The sequence below is a fragment of the Trifolium pratense genome, linkage group LG2 (assembly GCF_020283565.1).
Source record: "Trifolium pratense cultivar HEN17-A07 linkage group LG2, ARS_RC_1.1, whole genome shotgun sequence".
Taxonomy (NCBI): domain Eukaryota; kingdom Viridiplantae; phylum Streptophyta; class Magnoliopsida; order Fabales; family Fabaceae; genus Trifolium; species Trifolium pratense.
The window spans coordinates 11,032,820-11,055,404 of record NC_060060.1 but is presented as its reverse complement, the minus strand read 5'-3'; the positions used below and the strand labels follow the sequence as shown (position 1 = coordinate 11,055,404).

General features: G+C 35.3%; 3 protein-coding genes across 3 annotated transcripts; all 3 read right to left on the bottom strand.

The window, feature by feature from the left end:
• Positions 1 to 1,212: 1,212 nt before the first annotated feature.
• On the bottom strand, positions 1,213 to 3,651 carry LOC123909537 (pentatricopeptide repeat-containing protein At2g22410, mitochondrial-like). The gene has a single exon (XM_045960383.1). It carries the CDS (start codon positions 3,376 to 3,378, stop codon positions 1,372 to 1,374), a length of 2,007 nt encoding a protein of 668 aa, XP_045816339.1. The 5' UTR covers positions 3,379 to 3,651; the 3' UTR covers positions 1,213 to 1,371.
• A 271-nt stretch (positions 3,652 to 3,922) lies between these two features.
• LOC123909538 (CASP-like protein ARALYDRAFT_485429) lies at positions 3,923 to 8,735 on the bottom strand. The gene is made up of 3 exons (XM_045960384.1): positions 5,201 to 8,735; positions 4,497 to 4,629; positions 3,923 to 4,332 (listed from the first exon to the last, which is right to left on the bottom strand). Exons 1-3 carry the CDS (start codon positions 5,332 to 5,334, stop codon positions 4,138 to 4,140), a joined length of 462 nt encoding a protein of 153 aa, XP_045816340.1. The 5' UTR covers positions 5,335 to 8,735; the 3' UTR covers positions 3,923 to 4,137.
• Positions 8,736 to 18,957: 10,222 nt separating this feature from the next.
• Positions 18,958 to 20,583, bottom strand: LOC123904155 (probable LRR receptor-like serine/threonine-protein kinase At3g47570). Its single transcript, XM_045953847.1, has one exon. The coding sequence runs from the start codon at positions 19,894 to 19,896 to the stop codon at positions 18,958 to 18,960; it is 939 nt and encodes a 312-aa protein (XP_045809803.1). The 5' UTR covers positions 19,897 to 20,583.
• Positions 20,584 to 22,585: the final 2,002 nt, after the last annotated feature.

Sequence of the window (22,585 nt, the reverse complement as noted above, 5' to 3'; positions counted from 1 at the left end):
CTAGACACATGCTGGTTCAATTAATCATTAGTTTGATATCAGTAAGTTATACAAAAATGCCTGGAGTGTAGGGGCCTCTACCTCCTTCATAAAAGACAATGGAGTATTTAAGTTAATTATATATGAAACTACATAATATTCTTGTCAAATCCAATGAATGTTTTTTTTAAAAGGAGAATCCAATGTATGTGACTAATTAGGTGAGGATTTACATTCTTGAAGGGAGATGAAGAGTTTTAAACGCACACCTAAGCATTCAAACAAAGAATCATTTAAAATTTACTATAAATTAAAGTTTCGGACCCGGATTCCTACAATAATTCGCAATATTTCTGCCTGCCAATTGAGTTATGCTCATGGGTATTAGTTACTAGTATAAATTAAACTTTTAGAATATCATTTGCGTGTCATCATTGATAAGATGCACAACATGTGGTCTATGGTCCATAAGTAATTTTAACATTTGAATTTATATCAACACACTCATATGCTAACACACTCACATGTTTTTTCTTAAATAAAAATAAAAATACAATTTCTCATTTATTGATGGGGAGAAAATGTGAATTTATAATTTTCTTTGTTTGGTAGAAGAGTCCCGATAATAGGTAGTGTCCTGATGGAGGAGTTTCGGCCGAGAAGCTGAGTGGAAGTAAGATTATTTTTTTTTGACCGAAAGAGTGGAAGTAAGATAAAAAAATAATAAGTTGAGAGTTCACCGTATAAATGTGTGGATAAATAAATTCAAATGCCAAAATTATTTATGTACTATGTACCGCATGCCTCACTGGTGCATGTTAGTAGTAGCCTCATTTTCAATGTCAATGATCATTTCAATAATGTCAGCTAATGAATCTAGAAGAACCTAGAGAAAATTTTAATATTGGTTTATTTACACGAAAAAGTTAAGGTTGTCTGTGGAGCTGGAGAAATACTTGTGTTTTGAAAAGTATTCATGAATGAATGAATGAATGACTCTGATTGACTACTTTATATGCACATCCTGCATGATTTCTATGAACCACGGAAGATAACGCTTATGTTTGGAACCACGTTTGTTCGTCAAGTCACCGCATGACCAAGTCGAAGCTACCTCTTGAAATTTCTTATTCACCGCGCATCTGTGGGATATTCATCGTGGAAGCAAACATACACAACCATTTCTCGATTCTTAAAATTCAAGACATATCAGTCATTGTACATTTTGTGGAAACAAGCATTCATGCTCTTTAGCATTGCTTTTTATGTCATTTAAATCAACTTTGCTTTCATGTATAACAATTAAGACTTCGAAAAGCTTTGGAGTATGAATGAAATGATAATTCCATTTGATAAATCTATGCCTTTCCATCAATAAAACATGATGCTGAATTAAATATAAGAGCAGTATATCCCCTCTATATCCGAATGTTTACATGGATACCCTACAGACTTTAGATGATCCATTAATTGATCCAGCATAGAGTATATATTGGTTGAAGCTCCATTCCTTTTGTCATCCACCATAAATTGATAACAACAGCCATCAATTTCAATGAAGCTAATTGCCCTGCACTTTTTTATCCCATTTTTATCCAATATTTTCCTAATATTTTTCATGTCATCCCATCTTTGAGATTCTGAATACATATTTGACAAAAGTACGTAAAGCCCTGAATCGTATCTTCCCAACTCCAATAACTGTTTCATGATTTGCTTACCAATTGTTAGATTCCCGTAGATTCTACAAGCACCAAGTAAAGCACTCCAGACAACAACATCTGGTTTAATAGGCATCTTTTGTATCAACGAAATAGCTTCTCCTAACAATCCACGACGCCCTAAAAGATCGACCATGCATGAGTAATGTTCAACATCAGGAGAAATCCTGAAAGTCGAAACCATCATGCCAAAATAATGTTGCCCCATGTCCACAAGCCCACTGTGACTACAAGCAGAAAGCAACCCGGTAAAGGTAATCGCATCAGGACAAACTCCACTTGCCTGCATCTTCTCAAACATCTCAATAGCTTCTTTTCCATAGCCATGCAGAGCTAGTGCCCCGATAATAACGTTCCATGACACCACATTCTTCTCAGGCATCCCAAAGAAGACGTCCATGGCAATCTGAAGGGCACCACATTTTGCATACATATCTATTATAGCGTTGCAAAGCATCACACTTGGTGTAATGTTATTATCACAAATGTAATTGTGAAATTGTTTTCCCAATGCTAGATCACCCATGTGACTGCAGGATGAAAGAATGGCAACAAGGGTAGCATCATTAGGCATCACACCTGAAACACACATTTTGTAGAACAGCTCAACAGCTTCCGTGTAAAGTCCTTCTTGAACATGACACCAAATTATTGAATTCCAGGAAACCACATTCTTCCCCGGCATCTGGTAAAAAAATTCCAAAGCACAATCAATAAGTCCATGATTAGCATAAGCATTAATCATACATGTCCAAGAAACCACATCCTTATCAAGCATTTGATCAAAAACTCTTCTAGCATATTTCAAATGCCCGCACTTGGCATACATATCAACAAGGGCATTGGTGACAATCGAATCAATTTCAATTCCTGTGACAACGATATAAAGGTGCACAAACCTTCCCAACTCCAAATTACCATGTTTTGACGAAACAGAAAGCAAGCCAACCAAGGTAAACACATCAGGCTCCAAACCAAGTTGTTGCATTTCCCGAAACAAAAAAACGACTTCTTCGGACCAACCCATTTTAGAATACCCCGCAATCATTGAATTCCATGAAACCAATGTCCTTTCAGAAATATCATCAAACACTTTCCTCGCACTTAATATCAAACCACAAGCAACATAAACAGTCAAGATTGCATTTTGAACACAAGCATGAGACCCCATTCCAAGCTTAAAAGACTGAGCATGAACACTAACACCTACCCAATAACATGATTTAGCAGCACAAGCTTTAAGAACAAAAGGGATAGTGAACTGGTTTGGTAAAAGACCAGCACACAGCATTTGGCGGTAGAGTAACAAAGACATAGTTGGGTCATTAGAATTAGAATAACCCTTTATTAAATGGTTATACATGAATTTATTTGGTTGAGGAATTTGATCAAACAGTTGGTGTGCGTAACGAAGATCTCCGAGTTGAACACTAGAGGAGACTAATTTACCTAATGTTAGAACTTGAGTGGTGAGTCCATGGAGGATGATTTGTGCATGGACAAGTTTGAGCTGTCTTAGGGAGAAACATTGGTCCACAAGACAGTGAAGGGTTTGATGAATTGGGGATTTCAACTCTTGCAAAATGGTTTTGCTGATTTGTGTTTGTGTGTGTATGGAAGCAATGCAAAACACACAGGAAGTAGCTCTTGCTGGTTTTAGTTTCAAAATGGAGTACATTAAAAAACACCTCAATTTTTATGCGCTATAACGATTTGTTCAGGAGAATCTAAGTTCGATTCTTGAGTGAAATAATTCTTAGTCAGACATTACTTACCTTCCGACCAAACTTCGAAATACAAGAACCCTCAAGAAAGAAAATGATACTAAGAAGTTAGGTATGGCTAGATTATGTAAGTTATGCATATTGGTATTGATTCGATAGTTTAAATAACATGTAGGATAAGTGTCAACTAGTTTCACTAGTCACTATATCTTAAAATTATTTATAAAATATTGAAGAAAAAAAATATAGATACAACCAAATTGTAGCCATGACGACAAACTCTTGATTCAACTCTTTAAAATGTTTTGAAATTATAATATATAACAATTATTATATTACTTGATTGATTCCTTCAACAGAAGAAATAGAACTTGATTGATAATATATTGAGTTATGATTTTATTTTATTTATTTTATTTTAGAAGCTAAAAATGCATTAATAATATCTAAGCACAAAATGTATCATCATTGGCATTCTAATGGATTAGATCACAACGATTAAATTCAGAATCAAAAATCTTAAATTTTGTCTTAACACCATCAAGTATGAATTTTCACTCTATTGACGATATCCTCTATAGAGACGTCCTTTTGAGCAGTAATGGTAACGTATTTCTATTCCTCAAAAAATGTATGCCTAAGAGGAAATGACTTTGTCATTTGCACCCTTATCATTCATGTATATGTATGAACAAAGGAGCAAGACAATATTTTTACAGAGAAGGTAAAAGCCAAAAATTAAAAAGCCATGAAGCTGATGAAAGAAACCAAGACAAGAATGCCATAGCAGCAGACAATTGATATCTACCACATGACTTTGCAGGACAGTGTGATTCACCAGCTTGATGTAGAATATCTGTTACACTTGCTGCTGAACATGCTGCAGCTAATGATAGATATGACATAACCTGTTAATCATAGAAAAAGATATACCAGTTATTCAATGAACCTGAAAAGATACATCAGTTATTCAATAAACTTGAAAATGAAATCTTTGCTTATATACGAGACTAGAGAAAGTATATGGCAACAATGAGGCCTACTTTGGCATTAAAATTGAAAATGTAGTTACCATGTCTCCCAAAAGGATTATCATTATAAGTCTTTTTTGGACCGGCATACAACGTATGAAGACAGAGTAAGCGTCTACCATGAACAATGTTATGCTCCATGGAATTGCCAAACCCATCACTGTTACCAAAAACCTGTGGAATACGATTCACAAGCCAACGGCAGATTATAAACTAAGAATTTGCAAAGAATACGATTCTAACTATGCAGAAAAAGACTTGTATTCTCTTATAACATCCAAATATCATGTAAGAATAAGATTATAGCTATGCAGTAAAAGAAGGAAAAAAACTTGATATCCTTCCATTTGCAATCATACCCACAATTCCACTTTGAAAATGAAGCAGAGAATCTAAATTAAACATGAAGGCACCGTGATTTTGTTGAAGCTTCAAAGTTTAGTCATAGCTATTAAAAGGCTAAACATGGCCCAAAGAAAGGAGAAAATAAGAAGGCACATATCCCTAGGCAAGGAGAAAAAGAGAGACATGTGTCCAAATGAAAATGAATAAAATCTACTTATAACATAAAATCATCATCATCATCACTGGTGTCCCTCCCTATGCAAAATCAATTCTAGTTTCTAAAAACTATGTTGAGAATTGATGAAAGATTAAATTGAAAAGCATGATCACTATTATTACTCATAGCAGCAATTATTTATAACAAAATAAAAGTCAACAAAGATTGAGGGAGGGATCATACGAGAAAGAAGTGTAGGAATAGAAACCAACATCCAAGCAGATAAAGCAAAGAGAAGCAGATGAGAAAACAGTTTGACCCAAACGAAGAGTTAAGCTGGCGCTAGTACCAAACGCTCCTGGCAATTCATCCATCATAATACCATAACATAATAATATGTTCTGTTTTGATTTGATTTTATCCTTTTATTACTTACTATGTTATTATTATTATTACTATTATTATGTTGTCGAACATGGCCGGTTTTTTTTTTTTTTTTTTTGTGTTTCTTGTAGTAGTATCAATGAAAATGAATGAATGAATGGAAAGGGGAAATAATTGTGGGGGAAAAGAGAAGGAAAAAACAAAAGGAGAATAATTAAATGGTATGAATGAATGAAGGATATAAAGAATGGAAAGTGAAAGGTGAAGGAATAGGAAACAAAATCATAAAAATAAGTTTATACTATAATAACTACTAGTATAGGAGAGGAATATGAAAGGTACATACAGTGACAGAGGCAGGGATCAAAGAATCTGTTCCGTCGGTGCGGTGGCTAACAAACACTTACACGGATTCTATTCGGATTTTTTTTCATAATGGCAAAATATTTCATTAATAAAAAATAAATGAAATAGATTACAAGTGACACTATATCTTTTCCTATTAAAAATATTAGAAAATTCACGTTAAAGGTGAATAAGTGAAGTGTCAAGGGTTCAAACTCGGACTTCTGCATGCACATATAATACGATGTCTTTACCAACTAAGTTAAGCTCACGGAGATTATTAAAAATGATACTTCATCCGTGATATTTTATAAGCAAATTACATATACATTAGTAATGCAATAAATATAGAAATGTGAAATTTGTTTATAAATGTGACGGATGAAATTAAAGTATAGGCAATACTCTGATCACCCTATCACAAAACTAAAATTATTTAAGTATACAATTTATTTCGCCAAAAAAAAAAAAGTATAGAATTCGTCGAATTCGAGCACCACTCATAAAACGTACAATGAGTGTTCATCTTCTTTGCTAAGAGTCACTTCCAAGAAAGACACTGACACTTAATGAAGTCCATCACTTCCAACACCGAAGTTTGCTTAGGGACAAAAATTGTATCATTTCATCTTCCATATCGTCTATAGAAGAATTGCGTGCCAAAAAAGCAAAAACTCTTTCCCACCCTTTTTTTTTTGTTTTATTAAGTGAGCAAAAACTTTGGAGAAGCACTAACAAATCCTCCAAGAAAATAAAAATCACATTGAACCAATAAAAAATATGATACCAAATGGACACAAAAAAAGTGCATTTAGCAAAATGATGATCTTAGTTTTGAACTCTTTCTGACACCAACCATACACTTGATCTAAATTCTCCCCAAAAATCACTTGTACAATCAAATTCCGCATAGTCAGTAGGCGAACCCGAAGAAATTGCCAAGAAAATGTTACCTTGGATGGTGCATAACTCCTCCACAATCTAGCCAACCATTTTCTCTTATCCCCTCCCACTCTGAGGGAAGAGTGCTCAACCTTAAAAAGAAAGAATATGACGGTTTTACCGAAAAAGAACCACCCACATCAATTGTAAAAGGCTACCCAACTTCCACCATTCCCAACTTTAGAGATCGAAGTAGATTCATCAAATTATCTCTAAATTCCTCTTTCTACACAAAAAAGGCTCTCCGCCAAAAAAACTTCCAAACCCACTACTCATTAAACTCCCCATTTTCGAAACAAGACATTCTGATTTAAGAGTAACTGAAAAAAAGTATCGAAAAAACTTCACAAAGCAGCAAATCGTCAATTCATTTATCAATCCAAAATCGAGTGCATTTACCATTATCGATAATCTTTCTCACCGCCCCTTCAATCTAATCCCCCTCACCAACTCACAAACATCCTTCAACCACTTGCACTCTTAAATAGATATTTTATGGCGTATTACTCAAACTAAGTAAATTTCGAATGGCCATCTCTCGAATTTATGTGGATTGTCAATTCAAAAGACTGAACTTTTTGTTAAGACAATTCAAAAGTCTCGACAATTCAAAAAACAGTCTCACATTTTAAATACCAAATCGAGCTTCTTTATTAGAACTATATAGCCCTAACAAGTAGTAACCCTTTCTGCTGTCAAAAAAAAAGTAGTAATCCTTTCTGTTTCAATTTACTTGTCTATCCGTAGTAGGTTATATGCCATAATTTAGGATTATATGTTGTTTCAATTTACTTGGCAAAACAATGGACATTATCACCTAATTTTGATAAATTAGAACACCCAACGGGGGTACAAAGAGGATCAATAACACCAACATAATGAAATAATTTCCAAACAAAAGACAATGGCGGCTTAAAAACACTACAAAACTGCTATCACACCACTTAACGACTGACTATTCCCAATCACTATGGTAACTTCTCTAAACAGGGGTTCACATCCTGGCATAACTAAGAGAGGAGTCACCGTTGCACTATAAAATATAGAGGTATTATAGTATCTATTAGTAACATCATTGAATCAAAGTCATTATAACATACACAGATGATACCAATACCAATGCTCTTAACCAATTGATATCACCAGATTTTGCTAACAAAGTCTAAACCATTAGCAACAACGCAACAAAATGGTCTATTACTCTAGCTGAGCATACCAAACACCATGAATCTTTACATCAATAAGCGCTTTAGCACCCTCAGATAGCTGAATACTTTCAAAAAAACCAACAACCTCACCAGTTTCAGGTTTACACTTAAGTTAAAGTCAATGTAAACTTTAGAAGAACAGTCCTACTCCTACACAATGATGAAAATAACAACAAAAATACAATTAAGTCAACCAACAAAATTTAATCAATATATACATATATGACTAATATTTAAATCATGCCACAAACATTACACCACTGTGTTGAGAAAATATATTATCATTATCAGAAAAACAATCAAGAAAAAAGATCAGCACACCAATCCTGGATAAAAAAAACAGCACCAGCCCCCAATACACAATAAGAAGCAAAGCAACTAAAGCAGACAATTTTATCAATCAATCAATCAAACATTCATCCATTAATTTATGCAAAAACAACATAAAGATAAAATTAAACTGAACTATTTTAACTAAAACTATAAATTAATATGAAAAAAAAATGGCATTCAGAATGAGTAGGAGGATATTTTAATCATATGAATTATCATATGGAAAGGTTCAACAAATATCATCACAATGCCATAACTAAAAAAAATTTAAAAAAATAAAAACAAAATTAACAAGAAAAAAAACCCCAGAGTTTCCTTCCGATCAGATAATATGCCTCGATATCCTCATAGAACGTCGGAATCGTTAACAAGAGATCATCATAATAAGGAAAACTACAAAATTAGGGTTTTTGTTCATAAAAAATTGATCAAATACATACATAAAACAAGAACATAGACAAAGACATGTTAAATTAACAAAAACGAAAATAGATACAAACGATTCAAACTAAGGTTTTGGGAAAAAGAAAAACATATTGTGGCTATGAATCCATCGATACTACTTGTTTCTGGTTTATTTCAAAGATGAGATTCGTTTTTATACGTGCAGCTTTAGGGTTTTAATGGGCCTTAACCCGAAAATATTGGGCTATTGTTTGCGCATGAATGGAGTTGAAAACAAAATATTCCGGGAAGTTTAGTTTCACACCCCATCCCCCTTTTATATAATTAGATTTTTTATGACCCTAGCGTACACATTCGTAACACCAACTAATTTTTATATTATTTTATACTTTTTAATTAGTTAAATAAATAATTCAACTATATTTTTAAAAAATATATACAACCATCAAAAATGGATTTCACTAATCTCACAATATACATCGTTAAAGAAAGCAAGTGGCTTTGCGGAGAAGTTGAGTGAGTAGCACACCAGTGCTTATTATGAATTATATGTACTTCCTTGACACAATATCATTGGTCAATGTGACGACACTCACAAAAGAGATTGATGTGCTTGCTCTTAGTGCTTCAAAGACGTATATCAAAATGTAACTGAGCAATAGAACAGCTAATGTTAAAGGATAATTTTCTTTGTTTTGCAAAATATATGCAACAAACAACTTTATTATCAATATAAATTGAAGTGCCGTAAAAAAAAATCAATATAAATTGAAGTGTAATGTTGAATCATACGACTAATTTTAGGGTTTGATACATGGCCTAATCTAAAATGTCAAATATAAGAATTAGGAATGACATGGTGTTGAGTCTCAACATTATTAATAGGAAGAATTGTAGTTAACTTGACCATCAAGAAACAAAGAATCAAGTTGCAATCTATATATGCCTCCTTCTTGATTATCCAAACCAATCATCCTCTTGTTTTCAAATCTTGTAAAGCTCAATGTTTATCGTCATAAGCAATCACAATGTAATGATGTGCAAACATTGCAACAAATATCAAGTGTTAAGGTTAAAATCGATAAGGTATAAGTTAGATACAAATTTTGTGAACATGGTATACTACCAGCATAGTGAACAACGAAACACATTGTTGAATTTAATGCACTCAAAAATATTAGGCACCGAAATTTAGTTGATATCTTTGAAGGAAAATCGTGTTTAAAAACAGAGTGTAAAAACGCAGCGGAATTTTAAATTTTTCCTTCAATGGATCCTTGCGAATGGTCATGATCAGGGTTAAACGTTATACCTTTTGGTGAACTGAAACAGCAAACTCTTTGCTTCTATTCGTTGATCACAAGCACCACACGACGGCAGCACCTCTAGCTAGTCCACACGAACAGATCTTCAACTTTCAGTGCTAGCTGCTACAAGATGAAGGCTTAGGAAGTGCGGTTAGGGTTTCAGAGCTTTAAGGTTTCTCTGAAAAACGAATTGTGAAAAAGCAAGCACTCACTGAACTACACAAGCTTCTTATTTATAGAGTTTCTTGTGTGGTCAGTTGGGCCAAACGGTGTTTGGTCTTCTTAAGCCCAAAACCGTTTTCACTAATCGCACCCTCAAAATAAGTCTTACTTATTTCTTCCATATCGACTGTCCTTATGTGTGTGACCCTGTAGGTTCTTATAACGTTGGCAATAATATTATTCTTAATATTATAAACAGTGAGCGGTATCTAGCAACACATCACTGTTACCCAAGTCATAAGAATGTCACGTGATCTGACAAACCTTTCCGTGATAAAACTCATGTGTATAATTACCCTTTTACCCTTATGTCTATATTGAACACAAGGCATAGTACGTCACCCTTGTTAAGTTCAATATTGGGCCCATAGACATATCTCCTGTTATGTAGGAGGGGTAAATTCCATCTAGGTCACTCATGTCCCTTAGCATGATTCGTGGAATACCCATCAACCAACTTTATAGTCATCCTGTTACGGATAACTTTGAATGGCGACAAAGTACTACACTCATACATCTAGGGAACATAGTGGTTTCAGGTCGAAGGGTGGAATACACCACTTATCACTATGAGAATATCCTATGACATTTCATAACATACTATGTAGTATTCTCATGGTGGGTCAATCCGATATAAATATTACTCTTAATATTTATATCTATGTGAAGACTTGATAACTCTTTATCTATGATCCGTGAGATGTGATCATCAGTCTACCAACATAATAGTCTCTATGTTTTGATGTTATCCCAATTCACATTAAAGCTCGACTACGGATGTTTTAAGAATAGTGTTCTTATGTGTAATGGACTCTCACGATTAAGTCACACTTAACGTTCCATTCAATGAACTTACTATTCTAGGGACTCTATTATTATTTAACACATAAACATAATAAAGAAAAGCCTTTATTTAATAAGTAAATTATCCAATACAAGTATCATGCAATTATAAATAATTGGCCTCTAGGGCTTACACCAACAATCTCCCACTAGCACTAGAGCCAATCAGGCATACTCCTAATACCTATGCTCCTAGTGTGGCCCTCATGCTTCGGCTGAGCAAGAGGCTTTGTAAGTGGATCAGCAGCATTGTCAAGTGTTGGTACTTTGCATATTTTCACATCTCCTCTATCAATTATTTCTCGAATAAGATGATAGCGCCTGAGTATGTGTTTGGACTTTTGGTGAGATCTAGGTTCCTTAGCTTGTGCGATTGCACCATTGTTGTCACAAAATAATTCAATGGGATCCACAATGCTAGGGAATATGCCAAGTTCAGTAATGAACTTCTTTATCCAAACAGCTTCCTTTGCTGCATTTGATGCAGCGATGTACTCAGCTTCGGTTGTAGAATCAGCAAATGTATCTTGCTTTGAACTCTTCCAGCTCACAGCGCCACCATTTAGCATCAGTGTAACCAATTACATTTAGCTCTTCTTGGCCTCCATATATTAGGAATGAGTCTTTAGTCCTCCTTAAGTATTTAAGGATGTTCTTGAAAGCCACCCAATGAGCCTCACCAGGATCAGACTGATAACGGCTTGTTGCGCTTAAGGCATATGAAACATCTGGTCGAGTACATATCATGGCATACATGATAGATCCTATAGCCGATGCATAAGGGATCTTACTCATGCGGTCCCTTTCTTCCTTAGATGAAGGAGACTGTGTCTTTGAAAGACATAGGCCATGTTGCATAGGAATGAATCCTTTCTTGGAATCATGCATATTAAAGCGTCTTAACACTTTATCTATGTATGTACTCTGGCTTAGGCCAAGCAGTTTTTGTGATCTATCTCTATAGATTCTTATTCCTAATATATAGGCTGCTTCACCCAGATCTTTCATAGAAAAGCAATTCCCTAACCAAGTTTTAATTTGTTGCAAGGTAGGGATGTCGTTTCCTATTAGTAATATGTCATCTACATATAATACTAGGAATGCGACTATGCTCCCACTAACCTTCTTGTAAACACAAGGCTCATCTTCATTTTGAATGAATCCGTACTGTTTTACAGTTTCATCAAAACGAAGATTCCAACTTCTGGAAGCTTGCTTCAATCCGTAGATTGATCGCTGTAATTTGCATATCTTTTTGGCTTGTCCTGGAATGCAAAAGCCTTCAGGTTGTGTCATATACACATCCTCAAGGAGACTCCCATTAAGGAAGGCAGTTTTTACATCCATCTGCCAGATTTCATAATCATAGTATGCAGCGATGGCAAGTAAGATCCGAATGGATTTGATCATCGCAACTGGTGAAAATGTTTCATTATAGTCTACCCCATGAATTTGTTTGAAACCTTTAGCAACCAATCGCGCTTTGTAGGTCTGTACCTTTCCATCCATGTCAGTCTTCTTCTTGAAGACCCACTTGCATCCTATGGGTTTAATCCCATCAGGAGCTTCCACAAAGTTCCAAACTTGATTTGTGTACATGGAATCCATTTCAGATTTCATGGCTTCAAGCCACTTCTCAGATTCAGGGCCAGTAATGGCCTCTTGGTAAGTCACAGGCTCATCTTGATCCATGAGTAATACATCACCTTGTTCCGATATGAGATATCCATATCTTTCAGGTTCTTGACGTATCCTGTTGGACCTACGTGGTTCTTGTGTTATATGAGCAGGATTCTCTGTCACAACATCTTGTGCATCCCACTCTTGTTCCTCCATTGGTGTGTCATTACTTTGTGGATCGTGAATTTCTTCAAGATCTACTTTCCTCCCACTGATTCCTTTGGAAACAAAGTCCTTTTCTAGGAATACTCATGTTCGAGCGACAAACACTTTGCCCTCAGAAGGATTGTAGAAGTGATATCCTTTTGTCTCTTTTGGATATCCCACAAAGAAGCACTTGTCAGATTTAGGTTCAAGTTTAGTAGAAATTTGACGTTTTACATAAACTTCACAACCCCAAATCTTTAAGTAAGACATATGTGGTTTCTTGCCACTCCACATCTCATATGGTGTCTTTTCAACCATTTTAGAAGGAACACGGTTAAGTGTATAAGCTGCTGTTAATAGGGCGTGCCCCCAAAAGGAGTTTGGAAGATCAGCGTGACTCATCATAGACCGCACCATGTCCAACAAGGTTCGGTTTCTTCTCTCAGACACACCATTCCATTGTGGTGTTCCAGGAGGAGTGAGTTGGGATAAGATCCCACACTCTTTTAGATGGTCATCAAACTCTAGGCTTAAATACTCACCTCCTCGATCTGATCGAAGGATTTTGATTTTCTTTCCTAGTTGGTTTTGTACTTCATTTTTAAATTCTTTGAACTTTTCAAAGGATTCGGATTTATGCTTCATTAGATACACATATCCATATCTACTGTAGTCATCAGTAAATGTGATGAAGTATTGAAAACCTCCTCTAGCATGTGTGTTCAATGGTCCACATACATCAGTATGTATGAGAGCCAAGAGATCACTTGCCCTTTCACCTTTACCAGTGAATGGGGTCTTTGTCATTTTTCCCAATAAGCAAGATCTGCATGTTTCAAAAGATTCATAATCAAATGAATCCAAGAGCCCATCTTTATGGAGCTTGGAAATGCGTTTCTCATTTATATGGCCTAAACGACAGTGCCAAAGGTATGTAGGATTTAACTCATTAGGTTTAATCCTTTTTGTATCAATGTTATATATTGGCATTTCAAGATCAAGAATATATAATCCATTACTCATTTGTGCTGTGGCATAAAAGATATCATTTAAATAAATGGAGCAACAATTGTTCTTTATTATAAATGAAAAGCCAAGTTTATCCAAACAAGAAACAGAAATAATATTCCTGCTAATGGCAGGTACATAAAAACAGTTCTCTAACTGTATTATTAAACCAGAAGGTAAAGTCAGATTAAAAACTCCTACAGCTAATGCGGCAACTCTTGCTCCATTTCCCACTCGTAGGTCGACTTCACCTTTAGCCAATCCTCTACTCCTTTGCAGCCCCTGCACATTAGTACAAATGTGAGAACCACATCCGGTATCTAATACCCATGTAGAAGAAGTAGATAAATTAATTTCAATAACAAAGATACCTGCTGAATTGGAGCTCTCTACTCCATTCTTTTTATCTTCCAGGTATTTTGGGCAGTTCCTCTTCCAATGTCCAGTCTTGTTACAGTGGAAGCACCTACCCTCCTTTGCAACTCCCCCAGTGGGCTTCAAAGCTTTAGGGGTAGGTTTGGGTTTGGCAACTTCCTTGCCCTTCCCTTTGCCTCCCTTCCCTTTGTTGCCTTTCCCTTTGTTTCCATTGCCAATCATAAGAACATGGTTGGACTTCCCTTTTGTTTTCATGTTCTGCTCAGCTTGCCTCAACATGCCTAGCAGTTGTGGCAGAGTCTTCTCCATGTCCGACATGGTGAAGTTCAGAACAAACGATTAAAACTCTCCGGCAACGATTGCAGGATCAGATCAGTTGCAAGCTCATTTCCAAGTGGAAATCCCAATTTTTCTAAGTTCCCCACGTACCCAATCATCTTGAGCACATGTGGACTTACTAGAGATCCCTCAGATAGCTTGGCTGAAAACAGGGCTTTGGAAACCTCAAACCTCTCAATCCTGGCTTGCTCTTGGTAGAGCGTCTTCAAGTGTTCGATCATATCGAACGCATTCATGTCCTCATGTTGCTTCTGAAGCTCGGAGGTCATGGTAGCCAGCATGAGGCACTTTGCATCCATGGCATCATCAAGACGCTTCTGATAAGCATCCCTTTGAGCCTTAGGAGCATTGGCCGCAGGTTCATCCTCAGGATTAGGTTGGGGTTCCTCAATAGCATACAGCTTTTTCTCGTGCATGAGGACTATCCTCAAGTTACGATGCCAATCAAGAAAATTTGTCCCAGACAATTTCTCTTTGTCAAGAATGCTTCGCAAAATGTTGTTTGAAGTATTGGTGTTTGACATGGTGATCTACAATTGTAAAAATGAAAATATAAGTATTGAACAATTTTAATACACATTTAATTAGGCCTTTAATTAAACATGTGCTCTCACTATTTTACTCAAAACAAATGGCCCTCGACATTTGATTCGGAAAATCCCGTTGGAAGATTTTCTAGTGAGAATGAGATCCATATTTCACTTCGTTTTAAGTCAGCGTTGGGCTGATTACACAAAACTTAGTTATTTAGGTAGGAAACTCCTTTCCAATTGTATCTCATACAACTCTCATATCCTTTCTATTGGGTGAATAACGCTTATTCTAATCCATCACATGGAATAACCCAATACTTGCTTCTAAAGTCATATAATCTTATTATATTTTCTTTAGTTAAGTTAGACCCATTAAATAGCGATCGGATAAATAAATTACCTCACCGCAACTTATCAATATTGACAATGCACTTCGCGTTGGCAAAACCTACATTGATCGATATTGATCTTGAAGGGCGCTATTCGTTGGAAAGCGATAAAACTTAATATTAATTCCTTTGAGGGCTTTTATAATTAATTTGATCTCACCTTACCACGGCTTACATACAATGACGTCACTCCATACATAACATGCATCAACATACATAATATAATAAAATGATATGGTTATGGCCCCTAGCGTGATTGTTCCCTCAAGCCAATGAGAGAACCTATGCTATATCTAAGAACGACCTATACTTCTCCAAGATAGATCTTCATTGCTGTCCTTCATGTCCTATTTGCTAATCTTATATTACATCACTACAAGAAACTCGTGTTCATACGAGGGAGTGAGATGAGAAAAGAAATTACATCAAGAGAATATAAGAGAGGCACGTCACGCAGGCCGTATTTAAAATCCCAAATAAAACGAAAAGAAGAACTAAGGTCATAACCATTCATCATGCAACTTTTTTTTTTTTTTTTGGTCAGGTAGCCTAGTGGCTTGAAATTCCACCTTTAAAGATGGATAAGTGGAGTGTCCAGGGTTCGAACCCTGGCTCCTGCATATAAAATGCTGATGTCCCAACCAATTGAGCTAAGCTCATGGGGACTCATCATGCAACTTTAATAACAATAAACACACAATTTATTATTATTACATTAGTCCAATTAATAAAATACCATGATTGATCACCTTACGTAGAGTTAGTCGGGGGTTCCGCTGTATGAATAAAATAAACCCTAGCCGTACTCTGTTTTTATAACAACACAACCCTTGTATTGTTACAAAATTAATACAGTAATCATTCATCAAAACGTTTCAGGATTTTGTTCACCATAGACGATTGGATATATGATGCTTCACCAGTTATCGGTTCCGAAGCTCACGCTCACAATCATCCATGCTCACGACAATCACTTAAAACTTTCAATGAACAATATGTTCTGTTTATATAACAACACAACACTTGTATTGTTATAAACCCTAATACAACCACCATTCATCAAAACGTTTCAGGATTGCTAGTTCTAAATGAACGATCGGATATATGATGCTTCACCATAAACGGTTCCGAAGCTCACGCTCACAATCATCCAAATTAAACGCCAATCACTCAAACATTCGAATGAATGACACGATCAATGTATCACATACACCGATGCGTCGTATCAGAAATATATATCACATATATATTTTAAAACCGATCAATCAAATTTTATTAATCCTTGTTATTATTATTATTAATACCGATTCAAAACCATATTAATAAAACTGTAATAAAACAACAAACCGATTCATGGTTTCACAAGTGGCTCTGATACCACTGAAGGAAAATCGTGTTTAAAAACAGAGTGTAAAAACGCAGCGGAATTTTAAATTTTTCCTTCAATGGATCCTTGCGAATGGTCATGATCAGGGTTAAACGTTATACCTTTTGGTGAACTGAAACAGCAAACTCTTTGCTTCTATTCGTTGATCACAAGCACCACACGACGGCAGCACCTCTAGCTAGTCCACACGAACAGGTCTTCAACTTTCAGTGCTAGCTGCTACAAGATGAAGGCTTAGGAAGTGTGGTTAGGGTTTCAGAGCTTTAAGGTTTCTCTGAAAAACGAATTGTGAAAAAGCAAGCACTCACTGAACTACACAAGCTTCTTATTTATAGAGTTTCTTGTGTGGTCAGTTGGGCCAAACGGTGTTTGGTCTTCTTAAGCCCAAAACTGTTTTCACTAATCGCACCCTCAAAATAAGTCTTACTTATTTCTTCCATATCGACTGTCCTTATGTGTGTGACCCTGTAGGTTCTTATAACGTTGGCAATAATATTATTCTTAATATTATAAACAGTGAGCGGTATCTAGCAACACATCACTGCTACCCAAGTCATAAGAATGTCACGTGATCTGACAAACCTTTCCGTGATAAAACTCATGTGTATAATTACCCTTTTACCCTTATGTCTATATTGAACACAAGGCATAGTACGTCACCCTTGTTAAATTCAATATTGGGCCCATAGACATATCTCCTGTTATGTAGGAGGGGTAAATTCCATCTAGGTCACTCATGTCCCTTAGCATGATTCGTGGAATACCCATCAACCAACTTTATAGTCATTCTGTTACGGATAACTTTGAATGGCGACAAAGTACTACACTCCTACATCTAGGGAACATAGTGGTTTCAGGTCGAAGGGTGGAATACACCACTTATCACTATGAGAATATCCTATGACATTTCATAACATACTATGTAGTATTCTCATGGTGGGTCAATCCGATATAAATATTACTCTTAATATTTATATCTATGTGAAGACTTGATAACTCTTTATCTATGATCCGTGAGATGTGATCATCAGTCTACCAACATAATAGTCTCTATGTTTTGATGTTATCCCAATTCACATTAAAGCTCGACTACGGATGTTTTAAGAATAGTGTTCTTATGTGTAATGGACTCTCACGATTAAGTCACACTTAACGTTCCATTCAATGAACTTACTATTCTAAGGACTCTATTATTATTTAACACATAAACATAATAAAGAAAAGTCTTTATTTAATAAGTAAATTATCCAATACAAGTATCATGCAATTATAAATAATTGGCCTCTAGGGCTTACACCAACAATCTTAACATGTTGTTTGCGTACAGATTACAAAGGCCAAGAATTTAAAGCTTTAGTTTTTGATTACATGAAAAATGGGAGCTTAGAACAATGGTTGCATCCAGAGATAATAAATGCAGAGCCTCGAACAATCTTGAACCTCAGATAGATTAAACATCATTATCGATGTTGCTTCTGCATTACATTGTCTACATATAGAATGTAAGCAATTGGTCCTTTATTGTGATCTAAAGCCAAGCAATGTTCTTCTTGATAAATGATAATGACATGGTTGCTCATGTGAGTGATTTTGGAATAGCAAGACTTGTCTTAGCAATTGGCGGCAGCTCTCAGAAGGATACTGTGGATACAAGTACAATCGAAATAAAAGGGACAGTTGGTTATGCTCCTCCCGGCATGTTCTAAATTCTTGAACCATACATTGTTTCTATTAATTCTCCTATGTTTTGGTGCAGACTTAATAATTTACTAGTGACATAATTAATAGCTTTTGCTCCATGTTTTAGAGTACGAAATGGGTTCTGAAGTTTCCACATGTGGTGACATGTATAGTTTTAGAATTCTGGTATTGGAAATACTTACCGGTAGAAGACTTATTGATGAAGTTTTGAAGATGGTCAAAATCTGCATAACTTTGTTGCAATTTCATTTCCTGATAACCTTATGAAGATTTTAGATCCACATCTTGGGATCCAGATTTGCTGCAGTAAATATTAACACAGTTTCCCGCTGTTTCAAATCACAGCCACTGATTTCTGATCGGACAGCTGTGATCAATCTATCTGTATTCAATCCAAGCCACTATCTGTATTCAATCCAAGCCACTGATTCAGATCGAACGGTCCTTGGCTGTTACAGCGTCCTGCTGTAACAGCAGGAAATCCGTTTCCCATTACATTCAACAATGAAACTCTTGTGAGCTCCCTTTTTTTGGAGGTTCAGGACCTTTACGGCAACAACATGATCTTCCGACACAAGATTTGCTTTGTAGACAGAACCAAAACTTCCTAATCCGATCAAGTTTGTAGGCGAGAACCCGTCAGTTCCTTGATGCAATTCTTGGTATGAAATCTTAGCTAGTTGATCAATTGTAGGTGAATCAAAAGATCGTTTTTGATTTCTTTTCCTCATCCAGTAGATAGTTATAATGAATGAAAGTATGAGAATAAAAGAAACCACACTAACTGTCACTGCTATCAACCTGAATTTATAATGTTTTGTGTGTTTCGTACCCTTGATAGGGCATGGTGGTAGATGCATCAATGAAATACCTCCACAAAGCTTATTGTTTCCAATCATTTCTACTTGGCTTACATTTCCAAAGACACCATTTGTTGGTACCTCACCATCCAACATGTTAAAAGATACATTCAAATGTTCTAAAAGAGTGATATTTTGCATAACATCAGGAATTGATCCAGACAATTGATTTCTTGAAAGGTCTAAATATCTAAGACCTTTGAGAGATGCAAAAGAGGATGGTATTGTTCCGTTGAAGGAGTTACCTTGCAAATAAAGGTATTCTAAGCTTATACATTCACCAATTGTTGTAGGAATATCGCCAGAGAGATGATTCTCGGAGATATCTAGTACATCAATGTTTTTCAGCAAACCCACTTCTCTTGGTAAGCTCCCACTCAATGAGTTATGTGACAAATTCAATAAGTTTGATAAAGAAAAAAGAGTGAAAACCTCTGAAGGTATGGTTCCTCTAAGCTTATTATGTGAAAGTTCTAAATATTGTAATTTTTGACAGTTTCCTATGCTTGGAGGAATATTTCCTTGGAACATATTATGTTGTTATAAGAAACCGAAAAAGTCATTAAGCTTGAAAGATTCCCTATGAATGAAGGGATTCCTCCGGTTAATTTGTTTTTGTGAAACGCCATTACTTTAAGTTTTTTCAAAGAATAAATTTCATTTGGTATTTTGCCCATTAGATTGTTCCCTCCCAAAATTAAGTCTTCCAGATTGGAGCAATATGTCAAGTTTGTAGGAATTTCACCTCCAAAAGAGTTGTTGGTGAGATAAAGTAGTTTCAATTCTAGCAATTTACCTAACTCCTGTGGGATTTCTCCATAGAAGCTGTTATTTTGAAGGTTGAGATTTTTCAGTAAAGTGAGATTACCAACATGTGTGTGGAGATAAAGATCCATGTAACTCATGTCCTTCTAGGTTCAATCCTATAACTCTTTGATGCATCAGGTTGCATGTGATTCCACGCCACTTACAGAAATGGATGGAAGAATTCCAAGATTCAAGAGTTCCATATGGATCATTGGATATAATTGATTCTTTGAATTTCAGCAATGCAAAATGATCTTTTTGGTTTCCTAATATTGCAGACACTGCCACCATTTTGTTTGGGTCAAAGCACATTAAATTTAAGGTAAACATGAAAACAAGTGTAGGTGACAACAAAGAAAAAGATATCATTTGCCTTAGAAGAAAGATGTTTTTGCTATTTAGTTTTGTTTGTGTTTGATAGCTTTGTGGGAATATAGAGGATACAGGCATGCATTTAAATAGTACTGGTGGCAAGAGCTAGTGCCAAAGAATGCAAATTCAAATTTTTATTAAAACACACACAAAAAAAAGTGAGGCCTACTCTACTATTTCATAAGAACAAACCACACGAGTGGATTTACATATGGTACTCACAACAAATTTGTAACAAACTTTTGAATTTGCACATGTGGACTTTCATATTGCTTCTCATTAGTTGATGAATAAATACCCTTAATTTAAGAAAGTGTAAGATTAGAAAAAAAAAAATTTATACTGAAAAGTCAAGTCAATTGATATAGAGTAGTAGTATGGCACATGGGACCAAATTTTTTTAGAAAGTAAATACCAGTATAACATTGCTGTTTTAAATATATATAGGGGTGAGTTACAAAGAAAATGGTGATGACAATGAAGGAACAGCGGAACAACAATTTGAATTGATGTTAGAAATATTATAAAATCATTGATATGACTCTATCCTAACACCTTAAAGTTTTGGGATAATCGATTATTTGATAATTGATGATTAAATAATCCGAGACTTGAGAACTTGTGAGTTGTGAGTCTTCAGTATCGGGTCGTCTTTAACTTCCAAGTTGATATCATCGTGCCTTTTGGGGTAGAAAACTGGCAGACAAAGCCAAGCTATGTGGGGCGGGCAAGCTATCTGAGTTGATTTTTTGATTAAACTCCACTTTTGGTCTTCTATATTTTAAAAATTTATAATTTTGTCCGGTTAATTTTCAAAATAGCATTCTTTTGCCCCTTATTTTTAACTTTTTTGCAAAAGGTCAATTTTACCCAAGTCAACCTGTGACAATTTTGGCCCCTTATGTTCGCATCTATCTCCTCGATACGTAGAATATGTGTTGTCCATGTCTGCAACTCATCCAGACTCCGGTGATTCGATATTCATCCTCTTGTCTTTTCTTGTTCATATACATACCTATGTATATTATACACGCTATGTGGCTGCAGAGAATGGTAAGTAAGCAAAAGCCTCCAACACCAAGTTGATCATAACACAGCCATGTTACAAGCTTTAAAAAATGTTACAAGCTTTAAATCAACACCACTAAAACATCATCCAAGAGTCATAGGTAAGATTTAAAATAAAAAATAGCAAAGAGATGTAAAAATTGATGGAATTTGCAAAGCCACCTCCATGGAAAAATTGATCGAAGAGAATGAGAAAATTGATCGAAGAGGATGAAGAAACGGCTCAACCGCCTTTGAGTCTATTTTGGTTGAATAAAGAGGATTTGTTTGAGTATTTTATGGTTATGTTAATGCAAACTTTTAATTTTTCAACCCTTAGATTAATCTAGAGGTAACAATTTGCTGATTGAGAGAGATTGACTAATCCAAGTTGAACATGTATTTCTTTTAAAAGTAATCTGGTTCATATTTTTCAATGCTCAAATATTATTTATAGGATTGTCAAATAGTTTTTTAGGTTTCATCATATGACTACATATCCATAATGCAAAAAAACTTATTATAATTCTTAGGCTTAAACTTTCTAGTAAACCTTATTATGACTATTACTATGATTTTCTTATTTAGACTTTGTTAAGGGATCAATGAGGAACCTTAATTATAATTATGAGTGTGAACACCTGAAATTTCAATCAAGAAGAAGCACATTATTACCATTCTATTTTACTGTTTAGGAATTTGAAATGCACAATAAGATTAGCAAATTCAAACTATAACGACATATAATTAATAAGTTTGTTTTGATTCAAATAAGCATATCAAAATATCAGTTTATCTCACTAATGAAAAAGGCTCTTTTGATTTTGCTAAGCTCTTCAGTGACATCTGTAATATTCATTCTTTCTTTCGGTGATTTCATTGAACAAATAATTCCAATCCTAAAAAGTGAAACTAAGCACTCTTCAATAGTTGGAATATGATTCTCACTATTTCCAACTTGTATTGCTACTTCTACATCTCTTGATACAAGATG